This window comes from Mya arenaria, chromosome 13 (assembly GCF_026914265.1).
Source record: "Mya arenaria isolate MELC-2E11 chromosome 13, ASM2691426v1".
Taxonomy (NCBI): Eukaryota; Metazoa; Mollusca; class Bivalvia; order Myida; family Myidae; genus Mya; species Mya arenaria.
The window spans coordinates 5,182,976-5,208,980 of record NC_069134.1 but is presented as its reverse complement, the minus strand read 5'-3'; the positions used below and the strand labels follow the sequence as shown (position 1 = coordinate 5,208,980).

The 26,005-nt window shown below is 36.5% G+C and overlaps 3 protein-coding genes across 5 annotated transcripts in view; 2 read left to right on the top strand and 1 right to left on the bottom strand.

Moving 5' to 3' along the window:
- LOC128214797 (nardilysin-like) overlaps positions 1 to 3,003 on the bottom strand; it is a 29,014-nt gene extending 26,011 nt beyond the window's left edge. Inside the window, exons 1-3 of one of the 2 annotated variants that reach the window (XM_052921453.1) lie at positions 2,861 to 3,000; positions 399 to 564; positions 26 to 132 (exon numbers count right to left, since the gene is read on the bottom strand). In XM_052921453.1, the coding sequence (XP_052777413.1) occupies positions 26 to 132; positions 399 to 547 (256 nt within the window). In that variant the 5' untranslated portion in view covers positions 548 to 564; positions 2,861 to 3,000. Of the gene's footprint in view, positions 1 to 25; positions 133 to 398; positions 565 to 2,860 lie in introns of both variants that reach the window. The other variant, XM_052921454.1, reaches the window with a different exon arrangement.
- Positions 3,004 to 3,028: 25 nt separating this feature from the next.
- Positions 3,029 to 26,005, top strand: part of LOC128214793 (heparan sulfate glucosamine 3-O-sulfotransferase 1-like) — a 71,139-nt gene continuing 48,162 nt past the window's right edge. The window contains exon 1 of the mRNA XM_052921443.1: positions 3,029 to 3,089. The gene's annotated coding sequence lies outside the window, so the exon portion shown is untranslated. The remainder of the gene's footprint in view (positions 3,090 to 26,005) is intronic.
- LOC128214794 (heparan sulfate glucosamine 3-O-sulfotransferase 5-like) overlaps positions 4,647 to 26,005 on the top strand; it is a 45,928-nt gene continuing 24,569 nt past the window's right edge. The window contains exon 1 of one of the 2 annotated variants that reach the window (XM_052921448.1): positions 4,647 to 4,670. The gene's annotated coding sequence lies outside the window, so the exon portion shown is untranslated. Of the gene's footprint in view, positions 4,671 to 17,771; positions 17,864 to 26,005 lie in introns of those variants that run through there. The other variant, XM_052921449.1, reaches the window with a different exon arrangement.

Below are 26,005 nucleotides of genomic sequence, written 5' to 3'. Positions count from 1 at the left end.
AAGCCTGTGTATACATGCGTCTTACCAGCATCAGTTTCCATGTCATCGGAGTCGTTATCATCCTCAGGCTCCTGTGCGCCGTCCAAGTCAGAGATCAGCAGTGCACGCAGACCATTATCCAAAACAACAAACCTTCAGAATGCAAACTGTTTAATATTACATTTACAAAATAACATACCAGGGTTTTGCTTTCTTATTATTAATAATAATAATAATAAAAATAATAATAAAATTCTAGTTTTAAAAAGAGATTTTTTTTGTATCACTATAAATTAATAAACAATAAAATTCAAAGATTGATTTCAAGCAAATGATACAGGTACAGTATTAAATCACTTGAAATCAACTAAAGCTGGAACAGCAGCAAAATGATTTTCATAAGATAATGAAAACTTTACCTGTAATCCCTTTTATCATTAGGAGATTTTTTAATCATAGAGGCGGCAGTATCCACCAGCACATTTGATGACATCCTTCGTTTTGGTAAATGAACGCAGTTGGTTGAAATTACTTTTATTTGCCTTATGAAACTTCTAACTAATCGCATTGCATCCTGTAGCTAGACTGAAAAAAGAATAAATTTTACTAAAGATGGAATCCATCACTTTAATAAAAAAAATTTGCCACTGTCTAGTAATTAGAATAAATAGATAAAAAATAGACCAAGAATGTTACACAAAACATGTACACAAGTAGCAATGACTTAAAACATGACATTGGATGTGTTTTGTATGGACCTTTCCCTATACAGTTACAAAGAGTTAAGCAAAAGCAAGCTGGAAATACAGCTTGGTTCATTTCTGGTATTTTAAATATATATACATAATTAACTTCATTCCGAACCATTTACCAATACTTGGTGATAACCAGAACCAGCCATTGACAAAGCTAAAACATATATATGTTAATTTGAAAAATAAATAAAACTGAACTTGCACACCTCTTTTTCACATTCATTTATATTGTAATGTCTTAATGGCAATACATTTGTTGCAAACTGTTCACAAAAAGACTCAATTAAACTCATTTTAGTAATGTGGCCAACAAGTCCAACATTTCTGAAATCACACACATTTTAGTAAAATGGCCAACAAGTCAAACATTTCTGAAATCACACACATTTTAGTAACAACTAACATGGCCAACAAGTCCAACAATTCTGACATCACACACATTTTACTAACATGGCCAACAAGTCCAACATTTCTGACAAAAGTGACATCATACACAGATTACCGTAATTCACCTAAGAGTTCGGACACTCTAAATATTTGGACACCCATAATTATTTTCCAAAATAATTCATTTTTCGTACCTAAATTTCGGACACCTAAAGGACATCAATCATAACTTTCACAGTTACCAAGTTTCACAGACGAAGATTATTGATTTTTATCTTTAAAATGCCTGGCTAGATTACCTAACCGTATACACCACTGTGACAAGTTAATTAGTTACTACCCATCCTAAACGATTTATTGCCTGTTGAAAAGGATGTTTGATATATTTATTGGAGGATTAAAGAAACAACAAGGGCAATAAAGGGATTAAGAAAACATAGTCCAAATAATTGTATGTTGACGGATTTTTTTTAGATTTTTGATATGGCAAATCCTTCACGTACAAATTGTTTAGTATCAAAAGTGGGTAGTTGTTCCGATCAGGATTCCGGGTTAAAGCATATAGCGTCTATAAAATATCATAAAAACAAGAAATATTACCAGATAATGTTATTTTATATTAGTTCCGTACACAAAAAAATAAATATCCAACTTATAATTATGAGTTTGACAGCTTTTTTTCATTTCATTCTGTCAAAACATAACGATATATACATGAAGGGCACCTGCAAGGCTTTAGGGCACAGTTTTAAATCGCTCGGAACATTTCGGCCATGGCCGAGTTGTTACGATTGTATAACGAGGTCTATCTCGAAGCTTTGTCGGAGGAGGCCGAGCTATTACGATTGTATAGAGTTGTTCCCCTTCGCATAATTGTTGTCTGTGTCAGTCAGCTTTCGTTTTATTGGAAAGGTAAACAACTTGTTTTAATGCACTAAATGCTTGTTTAGTGCAAAATAACATTTCACTTACATAGTAAAATATGAATATAACTCTTTATGATCAATTTCAACCATAAAATACTTCACTTAAAACAATTTCAATATTTTTAAAACACCCCCGTTTTTTGCACATTCCCGTTTAGACGTTAGGGATTGGAAGAATCCCGTATAACACGTCTATTATTATAGACTAAAGAAAACATAGACATGACACGTTTGTAAAACGATCTGCCAATAAACTTTCAAACTTGTACCACATTAATAGACTGTATGAAGCAATAATCGTACAGTTATACATTAATCCTGCATAGCAATGTCCATGCTCTCCACGAGATCCTCCTGGGTATAACTGTAACTTATGTGACGTCACACAGTGTGACTCTTTGATTTGAAGCCGATAGAATGTGTTTATTCAGTTCAATGCATGTATAAAATGGTGTTTTAATTAACTTGATGAAGGATTTACACTTATAGGCATAATAAATAAGTTTATGACCATTGATTACTACGGATAAATTAATAAGTGGTAAAATGCAAACATGAAGACATGTAAATAAAATGTAAAAATGGTAATTTTCTATGTATTCGGACAGCGAAAAAAATAATTAATTTAAGGTGTCCGATCTCTTAGGTGAATTACGGCAGTAACATGGCCAATAATTCCAATCATTTTGAAATCACACTCACATTTTATGTCACAATTAACAGTCTAAGGCTAATATCTTTGCTTTCCATCTTAGTATTTGTCGCGAAAATATATGACAAACTTCAATAATTATTTAGGTAGGACATAAATACCTTTTATATCATTTTTGGATAAATAAATCGTATGTTCCAGCATGTGAAAGTGTAGTGCTAGATAATTTGAACACAGATTACAAAGAAAACGAACAAAATCGCGTAATATGAGACTGTTGACGATTAATCAAGCGCCTGACGAGTTCGTGACGAGTTCGATGTGTAAGCGTTTTGTGATCCTGAATGTTTTCATTGGACAAAAGTGGTTGAATTTTTATTATTGTTTTTGGTAAGTTCCATACACAAATTAAATGAAACACATCTTTATGGCATGAGCATTTAATCCAACACATTCACATTAAAGATGTGGACTTAATATTTATGAAAAAGGTGTCAGGAGACTGTCTAATGTAAAATAAAGTGTTGACACAAGTTGTTGTTCAGGTTGTTTATCAGTTTGTGTATACAGATGAACCATTTATTTATGTAGTGTCTGTGGTTAAGAACCAGCCACCAGGTTATCACAGCTGCTAAAACCCTTCTGATAGTGTTCTGGCGGTCGTAAGTTTGAGTCCTGCTCCCGGCACACTTTTCCTCTGAAGATTTGACTAGTTGTTGAGAATTATGGAGACTTCTTACCACAACACATAATATCATATAAGGAAACTTTTTCCGTTAGGTTTATGTATTTCAGGTTTATGTATTTCTTTAGACATTGCGGTCAAGAATAACCTGTGAAAGTGCAAGAACTTATTTCTAACGGGTTCCTTTTGGTTTTAATGCTGAAAGGACAGCACGCGAAAGGGACAGCGGTGGGATACAAGGAAGTCTGGTTGAGATTCCCCAGCACTTTTGCAAAAGTCAAGAGATTCTTATGTATGATTTTATCTCAAAAGGAATTCTTAAAGGGCTTTAGTTCTGTAGTGGATTGACCTAAAGTAAATAATGATTTTTACATAACAAGTACTTTTACATGTACCGGTACTAGTTATATTCTGACTGTTTTTTTGTATGTTAAGCTCAGTAGCCTCATAGGTGAATTATTTATGCAGCTGTTAAAATCACATTCATTCATTGTTTTCTCTATTGAACATTATTTTGAGGGTGCCATTTTTTTTTTATCGGACTACTGGTTTCTAACTACTCTCAACTTAAACATCAATTGGTACAAGCAGCTATACCTAGGTGTTTTTTTATTGTTGTTTCTTAAAATAGACTCTTTATCATTTTCATGAAAATAATTATATTTTTAGTTTAATTTTCTATTTTCATCATACAATTCCCAGTGTAAGGTAAACTGTGATTTTTCATTGCGCTGATTTAAACATGGTGGATCTTCCTGAAGACTTCAAATTGAGGTAGGTTGATTGGTAACATTTATAAAAGTTAAGTATAATTAAATGTTCATGTTACTGATTATAAGAGAGTCTCTGTGTCAGAGGTTCAGAAGAATGCTGTGGATCGAACCTTGGTTTCCATAATTGAAAGTCAGGTGCTCAGCCAAATGAGCTAATTGGCTCGGATGAACAATGAAGTTATTGATATGAAGTCATTGATATTTTGAATTTGTTCTGGTCTGTGTGTGTTGAATTTGGATAAAACTTGATACCAAAAGCATGATATACATAGTTTTCATAAATGCATTGTTTGCTTTTACTTTTTGATGCATCTTGCTGTTTTTAAAGTAGAAGAGAATATAATAATGTTGCTTATTTCATTTACCCTTTATATAGACTGCTGATGAATGTAAATTAGATGTCTAAGGTGGATGGCACACAAAGCAACATTCTGGATAGCATGAGGTTGACAAGATTGGGAGGTTGACAAGATTGGAAGGTTGGAAGGAGCTACATGTACATCAGCCCTAAAGGTAATATCTTAGTTAGTGCTTATCAATCTGTTATTTTTATGCCCCCAGCAGAGGGCATATTAGAATAGCACTGTTTGTCTGGTTTTGTGTGTCAGGGCTGTAACTTTGTCATGCATTGACAGATTTTAAAATTACTTTGGACATGTATTTAGTATACAAAGACAACGTGCCGCGTATAGCAGCAAGACCCATGACCCTACTTCAAACTTCAAGGTCACACTTGGAGTTTAATCATAATGGAATGCTGCATGTATGCATATAAAGAATAGTTGGTCATTTCCAGGCTCTTTGCCATGCAGAGAGGGATTTTAAAATTACATATGCTCGGTACATTAACATGACATGTTGCTTGGGAGACTCAAGTCCCAATCTCAAAGGTCAAGGTCACACTTACAGCTTTATTATTATAGAATGCTAAATATAGGCATATATGTACATATATATAGTATACTGTGAAATCATTAATGTTTGTGGGGCATTAATGTTCGTGGTTTTCGTGGGTTGGGTGATCCACGAATTCAAGATCCCACGAAATATAAACCGTTTATTCACTTTTTCAATTGCCTTGTTACGTACATACTCTAGTATATTATTTACAGAGGTCGCAGTATACAGTGTTAAAACCTGTCTCACTGTATAAATTACGATCATTATTCTGTTAATATATTATAACTGCCTTTAACAAATAATGAACCAAATCAATTAAATTTGTTTTATGCAGCAAATGACAGTTATAAGCACGTGTTTAAATGTGTGCTGTTAATGAAAATCTCCAAGTTTACAAGATGTGCGTGATGAGTGTCTGTACTCGATTTTTTTTATTTAATGAAATAATTAATTGATTACTAGTACATTGAAGGTTACTAAGCACTGAACGTGACAATATACGCACCTTTTCGGTGTTTTCGCAGTTTGCAAAATTCTTAATTGGCATTCAATGGCTTCCCTTATCTGTATTTATGATCAGGGTACATCCTCTTTTATTACCTTTATTTCCAATTAAATCGATAAGTGACATGGGTATATGCACTAATTGGCATGTCGTACCACATAAGCGAGTGTCATAGACCGAGTGACGTAGAAGACGGAAATCACATGCCAGCGCGTGGATATTATGCAGACGATCTAGGACGATCGCATCTTCGATTTTATTTTTTTTTCAAAAATGAAAATCCACGAATTCAAGTACCCACGAAATTGTTTTTTTTCGGCAAACCACGAAATTTCATGCCCACGAACATTAATGATTTCACAGTAATTAGGTATGTCCTGGCTCTATTTTTGTTATGAATAGTGGGATTTTAACTAAACTAAAATGGCACGTGAAGTTCTGGACATAAAGGTGATGCAGTTCTAAGAATGTAAAATGGCTGATTTTATTGTTGAAATTATCAGGACTTGTTGTTTCCCTTTTTACATGTGCCAGAAAGTATCATATATTAGGTCCATTTATTGAATAAATCGTTAATGCTAGTACTGGCAATGCTGATCCTGTTTCATTGCTTTCCTGCATGACGATTCTTGATTTGAATACTTATTGTCCCTGTGTCTGTGTTTCTTAGCCTTTTATTCACAAAACATAGGAAACCTGTACTCCCAAATGGCTTGCAGTATGTATGGAAATGTTGAAGATGAAGTTGGAGAAATTGCAAAGCAAGTGCTGTACATATTTGATTGTGAAAAGTGTCTTATTAATGTACACCTGTTTCCTCTAGGGGAATAATCCTCTCTGTTTTAGCACCATAGCTTGATGTTCTCCAATCATACTTGGTTTGCTGGGGCAAAGTCTAATAATATCTTAGAGGCTGGAATATTATATATCTATAATTATTCCCTTTGTGTTGAATGCTCAAGATATTTGATTGCGTGCCATCTGAGTTGACATTATAAATGTATATTTAATTATGCCCCCCTTCGAAGAAGAGGGGTATATTGCTTTGCACAGGCATGTCGGTATGTTGGTCGGTCGGTTGGCGACGGTCCGTCGGTAGACCAAAGCTTGTCCGATAGACAACTCAACAATTCCTGGACGTATGGTCACCAAACTTCACATGAACGTTGGGCCTGACCAGTAGATGACCCCTATTGATTTTGGGGGTCATCGGGTCAAAGGTCAAGGTCACAGTGACCTTTAATGGTAAAATAATTTTAAAGCTTGTCCGAGTGATAACTCAACAATGCCTGCACCCATGGCCCTCAAACTTGACATGGAGGTTGGGCCTGACCAGTAGATGACCCCTATTGTTTTGGGGGGTCATCAGGCCAGAGGCCAAGGTCACAGTGACCTTGAATGGTAAAAGGTCGTCCGAGTGATAACTTGACAATGCCTGCACCCATGGCCCTCAAACTTTACTAGGAGGTTGGGCCTGACCAGTAGCTGACCCCTATTGTTTTTGGGGCTCATCGGGTCAAAGGTCAAGTTCACAGTGACCTTGAATGGTAAAAGGTTGTCAGAGTGATAACTCAACAATGCCGGCACCCATGGCCCTCATAATTAAATTGGAGGTTGGGCCTGACCAGTAGATGACCCCTATTGTTTTTGGGGGTCATTGGGCCAAAGGTCAAGGTCACAGTGACCTTGAATGGTAAAAGGTTGTCCGAGTGATAACTCAACAATGCCTCCACCCATGGCCCTCAAACTTGACATGGAGGTTGGGCCTGACCAGTAGATGACCCCTATTGATTTTAGGGGTCAAAGGTTAAGGTCACAGTGACCTTTAAAGCGAACTCGACAATTCCTTGACCTATGGTCATCAAACTTGACATGAAGGTTGGCCCCTATCGACTTTGGGGGTCATCAGGCCAAGGTCAATGACACAGTAACCTTTAACGCAAAAAAGTTAGCAAATCTTCTCCCACTGATATCTCAACAATGCCTGAACCTATGATCATTAAACTTGACATGGATGTTGTAGATCACCCTTATTGATTATAGGATTCATAGAGCCAAAGGTCAAGGCCACAGTGATCTTGAATGGTAAAAGGTTGTCCGAGTAATAACTCAACAATGCCTGAACCCATGGCCTTCAAACTTGACTTGGAGTTGCATCTGACTTGTAGATGACCCCTTATGATTTAAGGGGTCATTGGGTCAAAGGTCAAGGTCACAGTGACCTTGAACGAAAAAAACTTGTCTGTGTGATAACTTGACAATGCCTGCACCCATGGCCCTCGAACTTGACATTTAGGTTTCTGGTGACCAGCTGATGACTCTGGATTTTGAGTTCATAGAGTCATAATGTCATGGTCATAACACACTCTATCCTCACACTTTAATGGTCATAATCTTAAAATTGCCTGTCATTTCGGTCCATGCATGTTTCATTCAATTGTCCATATAATCCTGACAACATGGCGCTCAGGGGGGGGGGGGGGGGGGGCATAATGTTTGACAAACATCTCTTGTTTCTAAGGACTTGATATAGAGATTCTTGAATTTCTACACCAGCTTGCTGTTATAAAAGGACTTTATTATGTCTACCCCAATGAATGGAGGAGACATATTGTTTTTGCCCTGTCAGTCACTCAGTCAGTCAGTCCATACATCACACTATGTTTACGCTTAATTACTTGAGAATGCTGGAATTTCATATTTGGTATGATCAGAAGGTCAAGGTCATTGTGACCTTAAGGTGAAAACCCCTGTTTCTGCTCAACTTCTGAAGATCATTTGGGTTCAGGGAACTTTATACTTGGTATTCAAGTTGGTCATGACTAGGACATGACCCCAAATTGATTTTGAGATCAGTTTCAGCAAGGCTTTCAATAAGCGGACCTAGATGTATTATACGTCCGCAAAATCGCCAAAAACGTCCCAGAATTTGACCCCAGGCGTTTTGAAAATTCCTTATAATAGCCTTGTACGCCTCTTTAAATTTGACCGGACGTTTTCATATGCTGCACCATTGACTGCTTAAAATATGCCGTACTGCCCTTTCATCTTCCCATATCCCTTGTACGTGTCATATGACAGCTTATTGTGTGCAATGAGCAGATGACCTGTGTATTCATAAAAGGCCATCTTCTAATCTGATAATTAGGAAGAGCCAATTAGTGAAACATCGCCAGGAGGTGGAGCTATTGAATGTCAGCCAATCAGAATATACAATGAAAACTTGTTCATTCCAAGATGAAAGTTTGTAAGATGCTATCCGAAGGGATGGTGAAAAATGTTGTCAAGCACTATTAAACCTTTTAAAATAATTAATAATTGTATTGTACAGACGAGACTCGCTATTTTAAATATTGTTGATTTGAAGCAGACAGTCACTGCCGATTTGTAGACATAGAAAAGCTGGCGCTAACGCTATCAAATACATTAATTTATCAGTAAATGTTTTGAAAGTGTATTTGTAAAATATTCATGATGAACATTTCTTTGTAACCCCCAAAATATTTTGATGCTTAATGTCGGGTTTACCTATCATGTCTACGATCATGTCAAAATACGCCAAACCGCCTTTTTGTTGGAACGATTTTCAGAGTTATTTTATCAATGTTCTATGCTGTATTAGTGTTTTTTTTAAGCAAGGGCAGTGATTTTTATTGTCATTTTATTTTAAAACATTACTTAAAATAGAAAAATGGTTTCTGCCCAATAACTTTAGTTAGCATTGACAGATATTGATGAAACTTGGTGTGTAGGTAGCTTATGTGAAGAGCTAGCTTGGAATTGCTTTTGAGTGTGGAGGGGCTTAGGTCAAGGTCACTATTACTAAAAATAGAAAAATGGTTTCCGCCAACAGTAATTTTCAGTTACGTCTCTTTTTGATAAAAGTAAAGATAAAGTCATACAACAAATTAATTGGCTATAATTTCTGATAGCCCATAACAAAAACCTGGTTTCGTCGCATTGCGGCGCTTCTAGTTTTTTTGTGTATTTATGCCAGTATGATTGTTTCAAATGCTTAACTGTCTGTTGTTTTTTTTATTTTACATGATTTTTAGGAGAAAAATGAGACAATGCACACAAACACATCCCCATGTGCCCCTACGCTAGACTCTTGTATTGGTTGAATATAAACAATAAATATAAATATAAACATTTTGAATTGTGCATCAAACGCGCAACTCTACCTACGAATTCTATGAAAATTCCTAAAGATTCCTGATTTTGGGTCTTATTGAAACCCCTGAGTTTGTCAAAGGTCAAGGTCACTGTGACCTTCAGGTGAAAAACAGTTTTCCTGTTTAAAAACTTAAAGAAGTTACTTGCACCAAGGAACTTAGTTCTTGGTTTGCCAGTTGGTCATTGTTACCCATTTTGATTTTTGGATCAGTAGGTCACAGGTCAAGGGTGCAAAAATGTTTACGCTCAATCAATTGCTAAGGATGCTTGCACCCAGGACATTCATACTTGATATGCCAATTGGCCATGCCTTATAGATGTCCCCTAATGATGATGGGATCAGGAGGTCAAAGGTCAAGTTTGCAATGACCTTTAAGACAGTTTCCAATAATGACTAAAGAACACTTTCACCCAGGATATTCATACTTGGTATGCTAGTTGGTCATGACTAGTATATGACCCTTATTGGTTTTGGGATAAGTGGGTCAAAGGTTAAGGTTGTGGAGACCTTCAGGTGAAAAAAAACCGGCTTCTGCTGAATTACTTAAGAATGCTTGCACTTAGGAATTTCATCTTGGTATATCAGTTGGTAATAAATAGTTGATGACCCCTATTGATATTGGGATAAGAAGGCCAAAGGTCAAGGTCACGTTGTAGGTCGCATTGACCATAAGGTTAAAAAACTGTTTCCGCTCAATTACTTTAGAACACTTGCACCCAGTAACTTCAAATTTGGTATGCCAGTTGGTCATGACTAGTAGATGACCCATATTGATTTTCAGATCAGTAGGTCAAAAGTGGAGGTGATCTGGAGGTAAAATAATGGTTTATGCTCAATAACTTAAAAATGCTTAGGCCCAGTAATTGCATACTTGGGTTGCTTTATGGTCGTAAAAAGTAGGTTACCCCTATTGATTTTGAAGTCAATGAGTCAAAGTCACAGTGATCTTCAGGTGCAAAGCAATTTGAAAATCACCAGTCTGTATGTCACATTTCTTTCCACTATATAACAAAAGAATGCTTGGACTCAGCTGGAACTTCATACTTGGACCAAGGAACTTTGGTATGGAGGTTGGTCATGACCAGTACTAGGTGACCCCTTTGTTGGCGCGTCCAGTCCAAAGTACACATTTTATGTCCATTATTGATTATTTCTCAACTATGGCCACACAGTGGGGGGACAAGCACTTTTTCAAAAAAGCAATCTTGTTTATTCTGTTTTCATACTGTTGATCTCACTGTTGTTTCTGTTAAGAAAGTTAATAACAGATGTAAATTGTTGATGTCTTTGAAGTATGGTGAAGCACAAATCATAACTCATTTTACAGATAATAAGGTCACATACTGTTTCTGGATTTCAAATTTTCCAGGTATTCATAACATCAAGGTTAAGAGCTGAAGTTATTTTCAGATGAAATGGAAAAAATCAGATAATCATGTCAAGAGCGTTGCTTACATAGATAAAGTGCCAGTTTCAAACACAAATATATGGCTGAACTAAATTAAGTGTGTGAATGCTTCAATAAGGTTCAATTATACTTGGCTTAAAACTCAACATAATATTGTTTTATTGCATTTATCACAGAATTGTACCTACCTTTATAATTGTTGGCACAAGATTTGTGTTCAGGTGTTGCTGTGTTCTAAACATGGCAACTTTTTGGTCTGTAGTCATGTGGATTTATATATCTCCCTGATAAACACAGTTTGAGGGGTTATATTGAAGTCACCCTGTGGTTGGTCGTTAGGTTTTTGGTCTGTCAGGGAGCATAACTTGAAAACTACAGGATGGAATTCAATTAAACGTTATTCACCGATAAAGCACAATCAGAGAAAGTGCAGTGTACAAGAACCGTAACTCTATTTCAGCTAATTACAGAGATATTGCCCTTTTTTACTTTTTCTTGTGCGTAGCATAACTTCCAAACTATTAGATGGAATTCAACTAAACTTTATACAGTGATAGAACATAATGAGAGGATGAGCATTATGCAAGAACCATAACTCTATGTCAGCTTATTCCAGAGTTATTGCTCTTTGTTACTTTTTCTTGTATAGAGCATATAACTACTTCATGGAATTTAATTTAGCTGCATACAATGGTAAATCACAATTAAAGGAAGTGCATTGAACTATAACCTAGTTATGGCCTCTTTAAAGAAATAGTTTGCCATTCCAGGGCAACCAAACAATATTCACTAGTAGATCCTTGGTCTGGTCTAGCAATTTTCAAAGCTATCTTGACCAACTGGTCATGTTACAAATCGATCAAAGTTAGCCAAAATGATGTCATGACGACGAATTAAAACCACAACATAACGGTGTAAAAACTGACCCTTGTTCAGATTAAGTTGTCCAAAAATATGTTTGGAAACCTGTATGTGCTTACCATGACAATTTACAATGTTGTTATGCTTATATTGTAAAGCATAAAGAGATTGTTTATTTCTGCATTTAAATGTTTATTTTGTTAATGTTTACGAAGTTTTCATGTATGTGGTAAATATTGAGAGCGGTGCAAAGTATTATGACAACTGACCATTTCCCAGTTTGCTTACATAGCGCTAAGGGCAACTGAGGAAAATGTCAAACAGCCTCTTTAAGTTTGGGTGTTCTGACAAGAGCAACAATGGCAGTATTTATATAAAGAAATGGAAGGGTAAAGACAAATCAAAGAAGTAGAATAAGAAGGGTTTCAGGTTTTTTATTTTAAACATTTTGTAATAATATACTTAAAATAAAACTACTCGAAGAAGTATATTATTAGAAAATGTTTGAAATCACTAAACTGTTAATCTAAGTATGACTTTGTATGTTTTGTATGGTATTATGTGTCAACACATAGGTCTAGTTAAGTTAAGGTCAGGTCTAGGTTTTCAAAGTATCTGGACCACTAGTCTAGCTCTCAAAAAAGTTAACATAGAACCCCGCATTCCTGTGTTCGGGCATTTGAGGTTATACGTCACTGACCAGTGTGCCAGCTCTAGTTTTATTCTATTAAAGGAAAGACAATGCTGAGTGGAGTGGAGTGGGGTTCTTAACATACTGCTATGTTTTGGACTTGTACACTTTGTTTTTCTACATTTACATCAAGTGTTTCAAAAGTGTTTTCTGACTTGAACGTCTTGGCTTATTGCATCCTTAAAGGGAATCGCTCATGTTTTTTTACCATAAATTAGTTCTCCCGGTAATACATCTGAAAACACTTATTTTGTCATTATTTTACTCTATGGTATTGAAATTGCAGAAAAAAACAAACAATTTAAGTATATATTTTTTTGGTTAAATTGGAGTGCGAATGCATGCCAGTAAAGAAATAAATAGAAAACTGACGCATTAACCACTTGGCCACTTAGTATCTTAAGTTTAACTGTCCTAATGATTTGCCATACTTAATTTCATAATAAAAATTATTTATTTTACAAATCATGAGCTTAAAGTCCCTTTTTTCATCTGAGCAACTGTAGAATTCAATTGTTTAATATATGTTGGTCGGTTGCTATATTCCATGCAGTTTATTTTCAAAGTTAATACCGGTGTTGTTTTCATCTGTTAATATAAGTTGCATGTTGCTATTGTGGGAGTATATAAATCATTAAGAAACTTCACATTCTCCTAATGTTCGAAGAGCACATGTAAGCAAGCACTTTGTAACATGCTACAAAGCAGAATGAAAAACAGCTCCGTCTTTTACACAAGAGGGGGCTAGTTCGGAAACTGATACGGAACCGTACAGAAACTCTCGACCAGTTATGAGTTTATTATATTATAAACTGAACACTTGCCCTTTACTGTTCCGTATCTTAAAACTATTTATAGAAAATTATGGATTTATTTACCTATGATTCTTAGCGCAGAGCAATCTGCTGTAATACAAAATTATAATGAAACACTCGTATTAATGATGTTTGCATCATGCTTGTTAATTACTGACATTTGTCATTAATGTTGAATATTGTAAAACTTAGAAAGGATAGAAAGTATGTAGGAAATAAGTTGTAAAGCTAGTTAGAGTAAAAAGAAATAACACAAATTATATCTGAGATTTACGAATAAATTGATAATTGACCGCCAAGTAATTCAGAAACCATACGCATGCACAATACTGTATTTTATACATAAGGATATGTTGAATGTCACTTTGGACCAGCCAATTAAGATACACAAAGGATTTTTCATGAAGCTAGAAATGTAGATGCCCAAATAAAGAATTAAGAAAAAGCAAAATGTACAGGTAAGAAAGCAAACATTTCATTAAAAAAGAAAGCAAGATGTACAGGTAAGAAGGCAAGATGTACACGTAAGAATGCAAGATGTACACGTAAGAAGGCAAGATGTACACGTAAGAAGGCAAGATGTACACGTAAGAAGGCAAGATGTACACGTAAGAATGCAAGATGTACACGTAAGAAGGCAAGATGTACATGTAAGAAGGCAAGATGTACACGTAAGAAGGCAAGATGTACACGTAAGAATGCAAGATGTACACGTAAGAAGGCAAGATGTACACGTAAGAAGGCAAGATGTACACGTAAGAATGCAAGATGTACATGTAAGAAGGCAAGATGTACATGTAAGAAGGCAAGATGTAAGTAAGAATGCAAGATGTAAGTAAGAATGCAAGATGTACACATAAGAAGGCAAGATGTACAAGTAAGAATGCAAGATGTACACGTAAGATTTCAAGATGTAAGTAAGAATGCAAGATGTACATGTAAGAATGCAAAGATGTACACGTAAGAATGCAAGATGTAAGTAAGAATGCAAGATGTACATGTAAGAATGCAAGATGTACATGTAAGAATGCAAGATGTACACGTAAGAAGGCAAGATGTAAGTAAGAATGCAAGATGTACAAATATGTAAGAATGCAAGATGTACACGTAAGAAGGCAAGATGTACAAGTAAGAATGCAAGATGTACACGTAAGAATTCAAGATAAAAGTAAGAATGCAAGATGTACATGTAAGAATGCAAGATGTACACGTAAGAATTCAAGATGTAAGTAAGAATGCAAGATGTACATGTAAGAATGCAAGATGTACTCGTAAGAATGCAAGATGTACACGTAAGAATGCAAGATGTAAGTAAGAATGCAAGATGTACACGTAAGAATGCAAGATGTAAGTAAGAATGCAAGATGTACAAGTAAGAATGCAAGATGGACAAGTAAGAATGCAAGATGTACAAGTAAGAATGCAAGATATAAGTAAGAATGCAAGATGTACAAGTAAGAATGCAAGATATAAGTAAGAAGGCAAGATGTACAAGTAAGAATGCAAGATGTACACGTAAGAATGCAAGATGTACAAGTAAGAATGCAAGATGTAAGTAAGAATGCAAGATGTACATGTAAGAATGCAAGATGTACATGTAAGAATGCAAGATATAAGTAAGAATGCAAGATGTACATGTAAAAATGCAAGATGTACATGTAAGAATGCAAGATGTACACGTAAGAAGGCAAGATGTACAAGTAAGAATGCAAGATGTACACGTAAGAATTCAAGATAAAAGTAAGAATGCAAGATGTACATGTAAGAATGCAAGATGTACACGTAAGAATTCAAGATGTAAGTAAGAATGCAAGATGTACACGTAAGAATGCAAGATGTACACGTAAGAATGCAAGATGTAAGTAAGAATGCAAGATGTACACGTAAGAATGCAAGATGTAAGTAAGAATGCAAGATGTACAAGTAAGAATGCAAGATGGACAAGTAAGAATGCAAGATGTACAAGTAAGAATGCAAGATATAAGTAAGAATGCAAGATGTACAAGTAAGAAAGCAAGATATAAGTAAGAAGGCAAGATGTACAAGTAAGAATGCAAGATGTACACGTAAGAATGCAAGATGTGCAAGTAAGAATGCAAGATGTAAGTAAGAATGCAAGATGTACATGTAAGAATGCAAGATGTACAAGTAAGAATGCAAGATATAAGTAAGAATGCAAGATGTACACATAAGAAAGCAAGATGTACAAGTAAGAAAGCAAGATGTACAAGTAAGAATGCAAGATATAAGTAAGAATGCAAGATGTACTCATAAGAAAGCAAGATGTACAAGTAAGAAAGCAAGATGTACAAAGCAGAAAGCAAGATGTACAAAGCAGAAAGCAAGATGTACAAAGCAGAAAGCAAGATGTACAAAGCAGAAAGCAAGATGTTATTTTTGCTTCAATACCCTTCCATGTATTTGTGACTGGAAAGGCCTTTTGTAAGACACTTACTTCTTCAAACATTTTGTTACAGTTTGAAAGTATAAAGCAAATCAACTGTTTAATGCCTATACAAATAAGCCAGTCTATGTACATGCAGTTATGATTGTTTTCATAGAGCAAAATCGGAATATTTCTGTGTTGTAATATAGTTCTTAGATTTGGTGTGTCCCTTGGTACTTATATCTCACATCAACTCTCAAATAATAGCTTTTCTTATAGAACATTATATGAATGCTTTCAAAAACAAGGATTTCTCTCATTCTAGACAGATTCTTCATTTGTTTACCATTACTGAAACCTTGATTGTTACAAATTGCTGGTGCTTATGAGTTTTCTGGGAGATTTCTTTCTGATCTTTGACCCATTGTTTAAACACACAATTAACTGAGCTAGTGGTGGAATTACAAGATTACATGCATTGCTTCAATAAAAGGAAGCCTATCAATGTTTGTGATTATTCCAGGCCTATTAGCCAGTATAGTATAAGAAAGTGGAAGTTTTCTGAACACTATCTTTTCATTTGACATTTATGGGAGGTAATCAATTGGTCTCCCCCATGGGTACAGTGTCCTGCAGGAAGCATGCAATTTGTCCATACGCCATTTGACAGCTCTACCAGAAATGGTGATAAATGGTCTCTATTAAGATTTCTTTGGAAAGCTGGACTAGGGAAATCAAAGAACTGATTTAGAAGGATAAGATTTTATAACCATGGCCAATGGGAGAAAACCTGGTGCCAGATATACATGTAGGTACTGGATAAAGTCTCTCTCCCAATCAATGCTTGTGAGCATTCACCTTGCTTGAGAGCATTCACCAAGAACATCGTAGCTATTTCATAAAAATAATGATGATAAAATACAAACCACAAAAGCATTTGCAGGAAAAACTATCAGCTACCCGCGGGGCTTAAGATTGGGAATGACCCTTCATTTTGTCATTTGATGTGCGCTGTAATTGTCACAAAATGAGGTAATTACCATTACTATTTGAAGATTGTGAGTTTGGGTGTTTTTTTCCATTAATATTTGATCAGTTGAATTTACCAAGATATTTTGGCTGTTGGCTAAAAATGGCTTTTTCAGGAGTGTGAACCCACTTCCAATAATAATCTGATTGAAATCATAATTTAATCACAATGTCCATTACCAGGATTTGTCTGTGAGAAGATGTTTTTCTGGCGCTAAAGTTTAACACAAGCTTGATCATATGCCATTTTTGCGATGAAGATACAGTCAATATTTTCTGTTCCAAAACCAGTTTCAAACTAGTAAGTCTTCAGCACAGCTATGATTTGATTGGCCGATTGATGTGAAACCATTTTTGGGGTTGTAAGAGCCCACCCTTCCATAGTTAGTTAGATCTTAAATATGATCTATTACTGATAGTGGCAAACAGCTTTCTTTATGTGTGTGAAGTCATTTGATGGGCTGTAATTTGTCGCACTTGATTCAGAAGCCACTTGGCTTGTTTTGCTGGAGCAAAGGTCAAGTCATCCGTGATCGTTCAATGCTCCGAATCCTCCAAATGCTAAGTTTATTTGAAAACAGTAGTGCATATGTATATAGAACAATGTTTTATGTATATTTATACTTTATTTTTAGCCGTTATGAAGGATTGATAATTTAGGCTACATGACAAGATCTGTTAAACATGATAATTATGGTAAGACGATCAGAAATTGGAATTGATACCATGTAAGGAGATCTATATGTCTGATAAATTCACCCAACTGGACCAGAATAATAGGATGGATAAAAAATCCATCTTCATTTAATCCTCCAGGTGACATCTCATTGCATCAGAAACTCCTAAAGTATCTTTTATTTATGAGAATCCTCCTAACATCTGTCTGTTCATGTTCTTGGGAGAATACATTACTAATATGGGATTATATTTCCAGGTTGGTCAGTTATTCCAGAACTTCTTCATTTGCTGCAGTGTTTCTTATTCCAAAACCTCTTTGAGTTTTGTAATTTTTTAATTTATAATATAGGAATCATGTGCTTAAATAAGTATTTCTTACTCAGGTACAATGGAAAATCTCTCCATGCTGCTGTTTGGTGCAAAAAGCTAATCTGTCATTTGCAGATGTATGAATAAATAAATCTTAAAATTGGGGAAAAAAAACGTTGGCACAAATAGCTTTTGCTATATTTTTGAACATGTTTCACTGATAGTCTGTCAGGTTTGGAGATAGCAACCGTTTCCAGAGGCGAGTGACTCACAGAAGATAATGTTTTTATTGATATTTAAAGGAGCATATAGGTATGATATTTCACAAGAGTTGATCAAGCTATCAATCTTTATTTTTTCTGCTATCAAAAGAGCATTTGCAAGGGTATGCTTCATCTTTCAGAAAGACTTTCAGCCAATATTCATGGCGTTTCAAGGATGTTGCTCTTATGAGTCATATAAAAATAGGACAAAACATCCCATGCCATTTTTGAATAGGTTGAAAAAACCACCCACATCATTTTGACACAGTGAAAAGATCCCACATCATTTTTTCACAGTGGAAAAAACATCCCACATCATTTTGACATGGTGGACAAACCATCCCACATTATTTTGACAGGGTGGACAAAACATCCCACACCATTTTGACACGGTAGATAAAACATCCCACATCATTTTGACAGGCTGGACAAAACATCCCACATCATTTTGACAGGGTGAACAAAATATCCCACATCATTTTAACAGGGTGGACAAAATATCCCACATCATTTTGACATGGTGGACAAAACATCCCACATAATTTTAACAGGGTGGACAAAACATCCCACATCATTTTAACAGGGTGGACAAAACATCCCACATCATTTTGACACAGTGGACAAAACATCCCACATCAATTTAACAGGGTGGACAAAATATCCCGCATCATTTTGACACAGTGGACAAAACATCCCACATCATTTTGACATGGTGGACAAACATCCCATCCTGTATTTTGTTACCCTGTTTTAAATATATATAATCCCTATCTGTGCTATCATCATATCATAACTTAAGTGGCTTAGACCTGGGCTTTATTTCATTTCTGCTTGGTTATTTTACAAACAAACATTAAGTGGAGGCATAGTTGAACTAAATTTATAAAGCCTTAAGAACAATTAATGTGTTAAAACATGTTGTGCCCTATATCAGAATTGCATTATTCCCAGGTATTATATGGGTGTTGATTGGCTCACATTCAACACAAGACATTTCAATCATTCAGCTTTATTCTGAATTGACACTTTTTGGTTTATGATCTGCATCATGTTTAATGCATGGGTAATTTGTTATGATGGAAAATGCATGATAAACCATCCCATCCACACAAGTGAATGTGTTAAAACCATTGAATGATATTGTTACAATGAATGTGTAATTGATTTATTAAAGTCAGACTGCTTCTGTTAACAGTTACATTATTTGTAATAAATTATTAACAATGGCTCTACCTTGGCCTTATCTCATAAACTATCAAATATTTGTACAAAATCATGTGAAAAGTTCCATCACTCAACTGAACTATTTGTCTCAGGCATGGCGGTATGTTGCTATGATATTTCTCACATCAGACTCTTCCCAAAATAAATAACAAAAGTTGAAAATACCATGGAATATTGTAGAAAATAATTCTAGTTAGCATTAGGCATTAAAAGCACAAAAAACTGACAAAAGCACAAAATTCCGTGAACATGGCTGCTGTTAGTTTCTCTATTGAAGCCCCATTGGCCAATATAGTCATTTCCGAACTTGAAATGATCACTTTGACATTTCCAAGCCAGAGCTTTCTGCTTGTTGTGATTTATTGAGCATTGTCTAGAACTGTATTGGTTTTAGTTATGTGCTCCTTTAATATTCAAGGAAAAGTGAAATTTATGATAAAATTTAACAATGTGGTGTTGATGTTTTGTACAAAATATGAAAGAAAAACAAAAAGTTTAATAAAAACAGGTGGTCATAAATCTCAGTGTGAAAGTTCTTGTTCACTTTTTGTGAACAACGTTTTCAGTTAATATTTTATATATTACATAAGTAATTGTACACAGTCACAAAATATATATACTGTTTTAACATTGTTGCTTAAGAATAAGTGTAGTCTGTTCTTGATATATCATGTGTACGAAACAATAGAAACTAATAAAGTAATGTAATGAACTTTTCCTGGAGACTTTTTGTCTAAAACAGAAAAAAAACAGTAATGAGGTTTTGTAAACAGTGGAGGGAATAGTTTACTTTTACTGGGAGGAAAGTTCTGATAGAAGTCCAGATATACAAACACATGATGTGTGTATTTGCACGAAATTGGGGTACATAAATCAGATAATCCCAAGTTATTGTTTGTAATTAAAGCCACTCTAATAGATGCCAGGCTATCAGTCCAAGGTGCCAGAAAGCAGCAGGCTGTGCAGAGTTCCCAGGGAGATCTATAAACAAGTTGTTTTGGCAAGTAACACCAGCAGGTAAATGTTAGTTGTCAAAATCTGCTTCTCCTGAGGTCTCCATGGAAACCCAACCCAAAAAAACTGTGATATCTGCCCTGCTGCTGACCTTCCTACTGGCTTTTCTGCTTAGTGTACAACACACAGCTGCTGGGCTTTCTACTGGCTTATCTGCCCAGTATACAACACACAGCTGCTGACCTTTCTACCGTCTTATCTGCCCAGTGTACAACACACAGCTGCTGGGTTTCCTACTGGCTCATCTGCCCAGTGTACAGCACACATGCAGTTGCTGACCTTCATACTGGCTTATCTACCCAGTGGACTACACACAGCCCTTCTCAAAAAAAAATACACTTTTTACCAAAACGCGCTTAAAACGCACTAAAAAGTGTATTTTTCCTGCGTTTTTCTGCGTATTTTTATGAATAACTGCGTAATAAGTGTATCTTTTCTAAATAAGTGTATTTTTTCTGCGTCTTTTGTTAACTGAAGTGCGTTTTTTGTGTGAATAAGTGTGTCTTTTCTAACAGAAGTGCGTTTAAGTGTTTTTTATTCTGTCAATAAGTGCGCTTTTTATACAGAAGTGCGTTAAAAGTGAATCTTTTAGGTTTTTGTTTTCAGCAGAGTGCGTTTTAAGTGGATCTTTTAAGGGAAAAGTGCGTCTTTTATTTTGTTTCTTTTTTTACCACCAATAAGTGCGTTTTAAGTGCGTCATTTATTTTGATATTTTTCTGACCACCAGTAAGTGCGTTTTAAGTGCGTCTTTTTGTTAAGAAGTGAATCGTTTACTTTTTATAATATTAATGTGAATCATGCCCTTCTCAAAATAACATTTATGAAATACACACATAAATACAAGAATATGAATGAATGAATAAATCAACCAGTAAATAAGCATTTTATTATTGATCAATATACCTTCAAAATAAAAAAAATAAAATAATGAAATAAAAAGAAAGATTATTTTAAAAATCAAAAATATATTATAATTTCTTATTTATTGTGTAATCAAAAGAACACATTTTACTTATAGGCAAGAATCAATTGCATGTAATTACAACATTTATAGAATTATTATTCCTTAAGTTTCTTGTAATGACTACCAAATTCTTTGTCATTTCCTTTCCAATTTTACAACATGCATGATAAGCCTGATCTTATCTGATTGTACCAAGGACCAATTAAATCTCAGCATTTAGGGAGCCAATTTCAAATCAAAGCTGCTGGTAGCCATTTTGTTGGGATTTCATTAAAAGAATATTGATGATGTTTTAATTAATAAATGGATTTACACCAATTAAAACAAATTAATATTAAAGGGATTAGCGAAATAAAATAATGATCATTAGATCAGGTAAATATGAACTATGATTAGAAACATGACAATACCACTATTGGATGATTTGTGATAAACTGACATGTGAAAGCACTCAGGTCATGGTATGTATTCTTTATTTTAGTTGTTAAATTCACTGTTATGACACTTGACTACTTGTGGGACTTGTGTTTGTCAACTTTCAATCTAGTGCACATATTTTAATAAATAGCAATGCTGGTGTAGATAGTAGCTGGAAGTAGGATTATTGGTCCCAGATAGTAGATGTAGTTTTAAAACTCTATGAAGATGCACTTGTTTTTATCCTTATATATGTTAATATAACATGAACATATTAAGCACAAATTGCCATGTTTCCATAAATATGCACACTAGCATCTTTAAAGTTATACAAATGATTACAGTGTTGGTTTTTGGAGGGGTCATAAAACTGTCATCTTCCACATGGCTTACCAGTTATTGGAAACTGGCCAAATTGGGTCAATCAATTTATGTACTAATGAAGTCAATACTTATTTAAAATATGATACCCTGTTTTATTCCAGAGCTGTCAGGAATCTCTAGATTTGACAAAAATATAACAAAAGATTCTTGAGACTGTCATTTTCCAATTTGTAGCTTACAGTTTCATGATTTTCTATCAATTATTTTTGCCACTGAGTAAAAGGTTATTTTATTTTTGCTAAATTTTACAAATATGTACTTGTTTGTCTGACTGTAAATACATTATGTCCAGTTACAAGGTGTCATGTTAAATTAATTATGAGATATTTTTTTTATATATGTAACACAAACTCATGTTTAGGAAATTTAAATGAAACAAAATCAGTATTTATTTATTCAAATGTGTTCTATTTTTGATGGTTCAATATATTTATATATATAAATAGTATATTAAAAGTGTCCATTTTTTATTTTTGCAAAAATGGACACTTTTAATGCAGGTAAAATGCACCTGAGTGAATTTGTGCTCTTTTTTAACACAGAAAAATGCTCTTTTAATGCAGAAAAAAATGCACTTTTAACGCATTTTTTTCATAAAATTTGGGTGCAAAAGATTCACTGTTAATCAGTAAAAACGGAAGTGCGTTTTAAGCGCGTTTTTTAGGGATCAAAACGCACTTCTTTACTGAAGTGCGTTTAACTGCGTTTTTAACCCAAAAATGCGCACTTAAAACGCAGTTGAAAGCGTCTTTTCTAGAAGTGCGTTTTTACCTCCAAAAAGCGAACTAAAAACGCACTTTCAAGAAGTGCGTATTCTTTCTAAAAAAACGCACTTAAGTGCGTTTTAACTGCGCTTTTTGGAGGTAAAAAACACACTTTCAGAAAAGACGCACTCAACTGCGTATTAAGTGCGCATTTTATCCTAAAAAACGCGGTTTAAACACACTTAGTGCGTTTTTTTGTGTAAGTTCGTTTTAAGTGTATTTTTTTTGTTAAAAAACGCACTTAAAATACACTCAAGTGCGTTTTTAGTGCGTTTTTTGTAAAAAGCGCAGAAAAAATACGCTTAAGTGCGCTTTTCTGTTCAATTTGATTCACTTTTTACGCACTCGGTAAGAAAAATACGCTTAAAACGCAGTGCCAATACCGCTGCGTTTAACGCGCGTTTTCTGCACGTTTAACGCGCGTTATACGCGCGTTTTCCGCACTTTTTTGAGAAGGGAGGTGCTGACCATTCTACCATCTTACCTCTCCAGTGTACAACACCCAGCTGCTGACCTTTCTACTGGTTTATTTACCCAGTGTACAACACACAGCTGGTGGGCTTCCTACTGGCTTATCTGCCCAGTGTTCAACACACAGATGCTGAGCTTCCTACTGGCTTATCTGTCCAGTGGACTACACCCAGCTGCTGACCTTCCTACTGGCTTATCTGCCCAGTGGACTACACACAGCTGCTGACCTTCCTACTAGCTTATCTGCCCAGTGGACTACACACAGCTGCTGACCTTCCTACTGGCTTATCTGCCCAGTGAACTACACACAGTTGCTGACCTTCCTACTGGCTTATCTGCCCAGTGGAATACACACAGCTGCTGACCTTCCTACTGGCTTATCTGCCCAGTGGACTACACACAGCTGCTGACCTTCCTACTGGCTTATCTGCCCAGTGGACTACACACAGTTGCTGACCTTCCTACCGGCTTATCTGCCCAGTGGACTACACACAGCTGCTGGGCTTCCTACCGGCTTATCTGCCCAGTGGACTACACACAGCTGCTGGGCTTCCTACCGGCTTATCTGCCCAGTGAACTACACACAGCTGCTGACCTTCCTACTGGCTTATCTGCCCAGTGGACTACACACAGCTGCTGACCTTCCTACCGGCTTATCTGCCCAGTGAACTACACACAGTTGCTGACCTTCCTACTGGCTTATCTGCCAAGTGGAATACACACAGCTGCTGACCTTTCTACTGGCTTATATGCCCAGTGGACTACACACAGCTGCTGACCTTCCTACTGCCTTATCTGCCCATGGAACTACACACAGCTGCTGACCTTCCTACCGGCTTATCTGCCCAGTGGACTACACACAGCTGCTGACCTTCCTACTGGCTTATCTGCCCAGTGAACTACACACAGTTGCTGACCTTCCTACTGGCTTATCTGCCCAGTGGAATACACACAGCTGCTGACCTTCATACTGGCTTATCTGCCCAGTGAACTACACACAGTTGCTGGGCTTCCTTCTGGCTTATCTGCCCAGTGAACTACACACAGTTGCTGACCTTCCTACTGGCTTATCTGCCCAGTGAACTACACACAGTTACTGACCTTCCTACTGGCTTATCTGCCCAGTGGACTACACACAGCTGCTTGGCTTCCTACTGGCTTATCTGCCCAGTGGACTACACACAGCTGCTGACCTTCCTACTAGCTTATATGCCCAGTGGACTACACACAGCTGCTGACCTTCATACTGGCTTATCTGCCCAGTGAACTACACACAGTTGCTGACCTTCCTACTGGCTTATCTGCCCAGTGGACTACACACAGCTGCTGACCTTCCTACTGGCTTATCTGCCCAGTGGACTACACACAGCTGCTGTGCTTCCTACTGGCTTATATGCCCAGTGGACTACACACAGTTGCTGACCTTCCTACTGGCTTATATGCCCAGTGGACTACACACAGCTGCTGACCTTCCTACTGGCTTATCTGCCCAGTGAACTACACACAGTTGTTGAGCTTCCTACTGGCTTATCTGCCCAGTGGACTACACACAGTTGTTGAGCTTCCTACTGGCTTATCTGCCCAGTGAACTACACACAGTTGTTGAGCTTCCTACTGGCTTATCTGCCCAGTGAACTACACACAGTTGTTGAGCTTCCTACTGGCTTATATGCCCAGTGGACCATACACAGTTGCTGACCTTCCTACTGGCTTATATGCCCAGTGGACTACACACATCTGCTGACCTTCTTACTGGCTTATATGCCCAGTGGACCATACACAGTTGCTGACCTTCCTACTGGCTTATATGCCCAGTGGACTACACACAGCTGCTGACCTTCCTACTGGCTTATATGCCCAGTGGACTACACACAGTTGCTGACCTTCCTACTGGCTTATCTGCCCAGTGGACTACACACAGTTGCTGACCTTCCTACTGGCTTATCTGCCCAGTGAACTACACACAGTTGCTGACCTTCCTACTGGCTTATCTGCCCAGTGGACTACACACAGTTACTGACCTTCCTACTGGCTTATATGCCCAGTGAACTACACACAGTTGCTGACCTTCCTACTGGCTTATCTGCCCAGTGAACTACACACAGTTACTGACCTTCCTACTGGCTTATATGCCCAGTGGACTACACACAGTTGCTGACCTTCCTACTGGCTTATCTGCCCAGTGAACTACACACAGTTGCTGACCTTCCTACTGGCTTATATGCCCAGTGGACCATACACAGCTGCTGACCTTCCTACTGGCTTATCTGGCTTATCTGCCCAATGGACTACACACAGCTGCTGACCTTCCTACTGGCTTATCTGCCCAGTGAACTATACACAGCTGCTGACCTTCCTACTGAGTTATATGCCCAGTGGACTACACACAGTTGCTGACCTTCCTACTGGCTTATATGCCCAGTGAACAACACACAGTTGCTGACCTTTCTACTGGCTTATCTGCCCAGTGAACTACACACAGCTGCTGACCTTCCTACTGGCTTATCTGCCCAGTAAACTACACACAGCTGCTGACCTTCCTACTGGCTTATATGCCCAGTGGACTACACACAGTTACTGACCTTCCT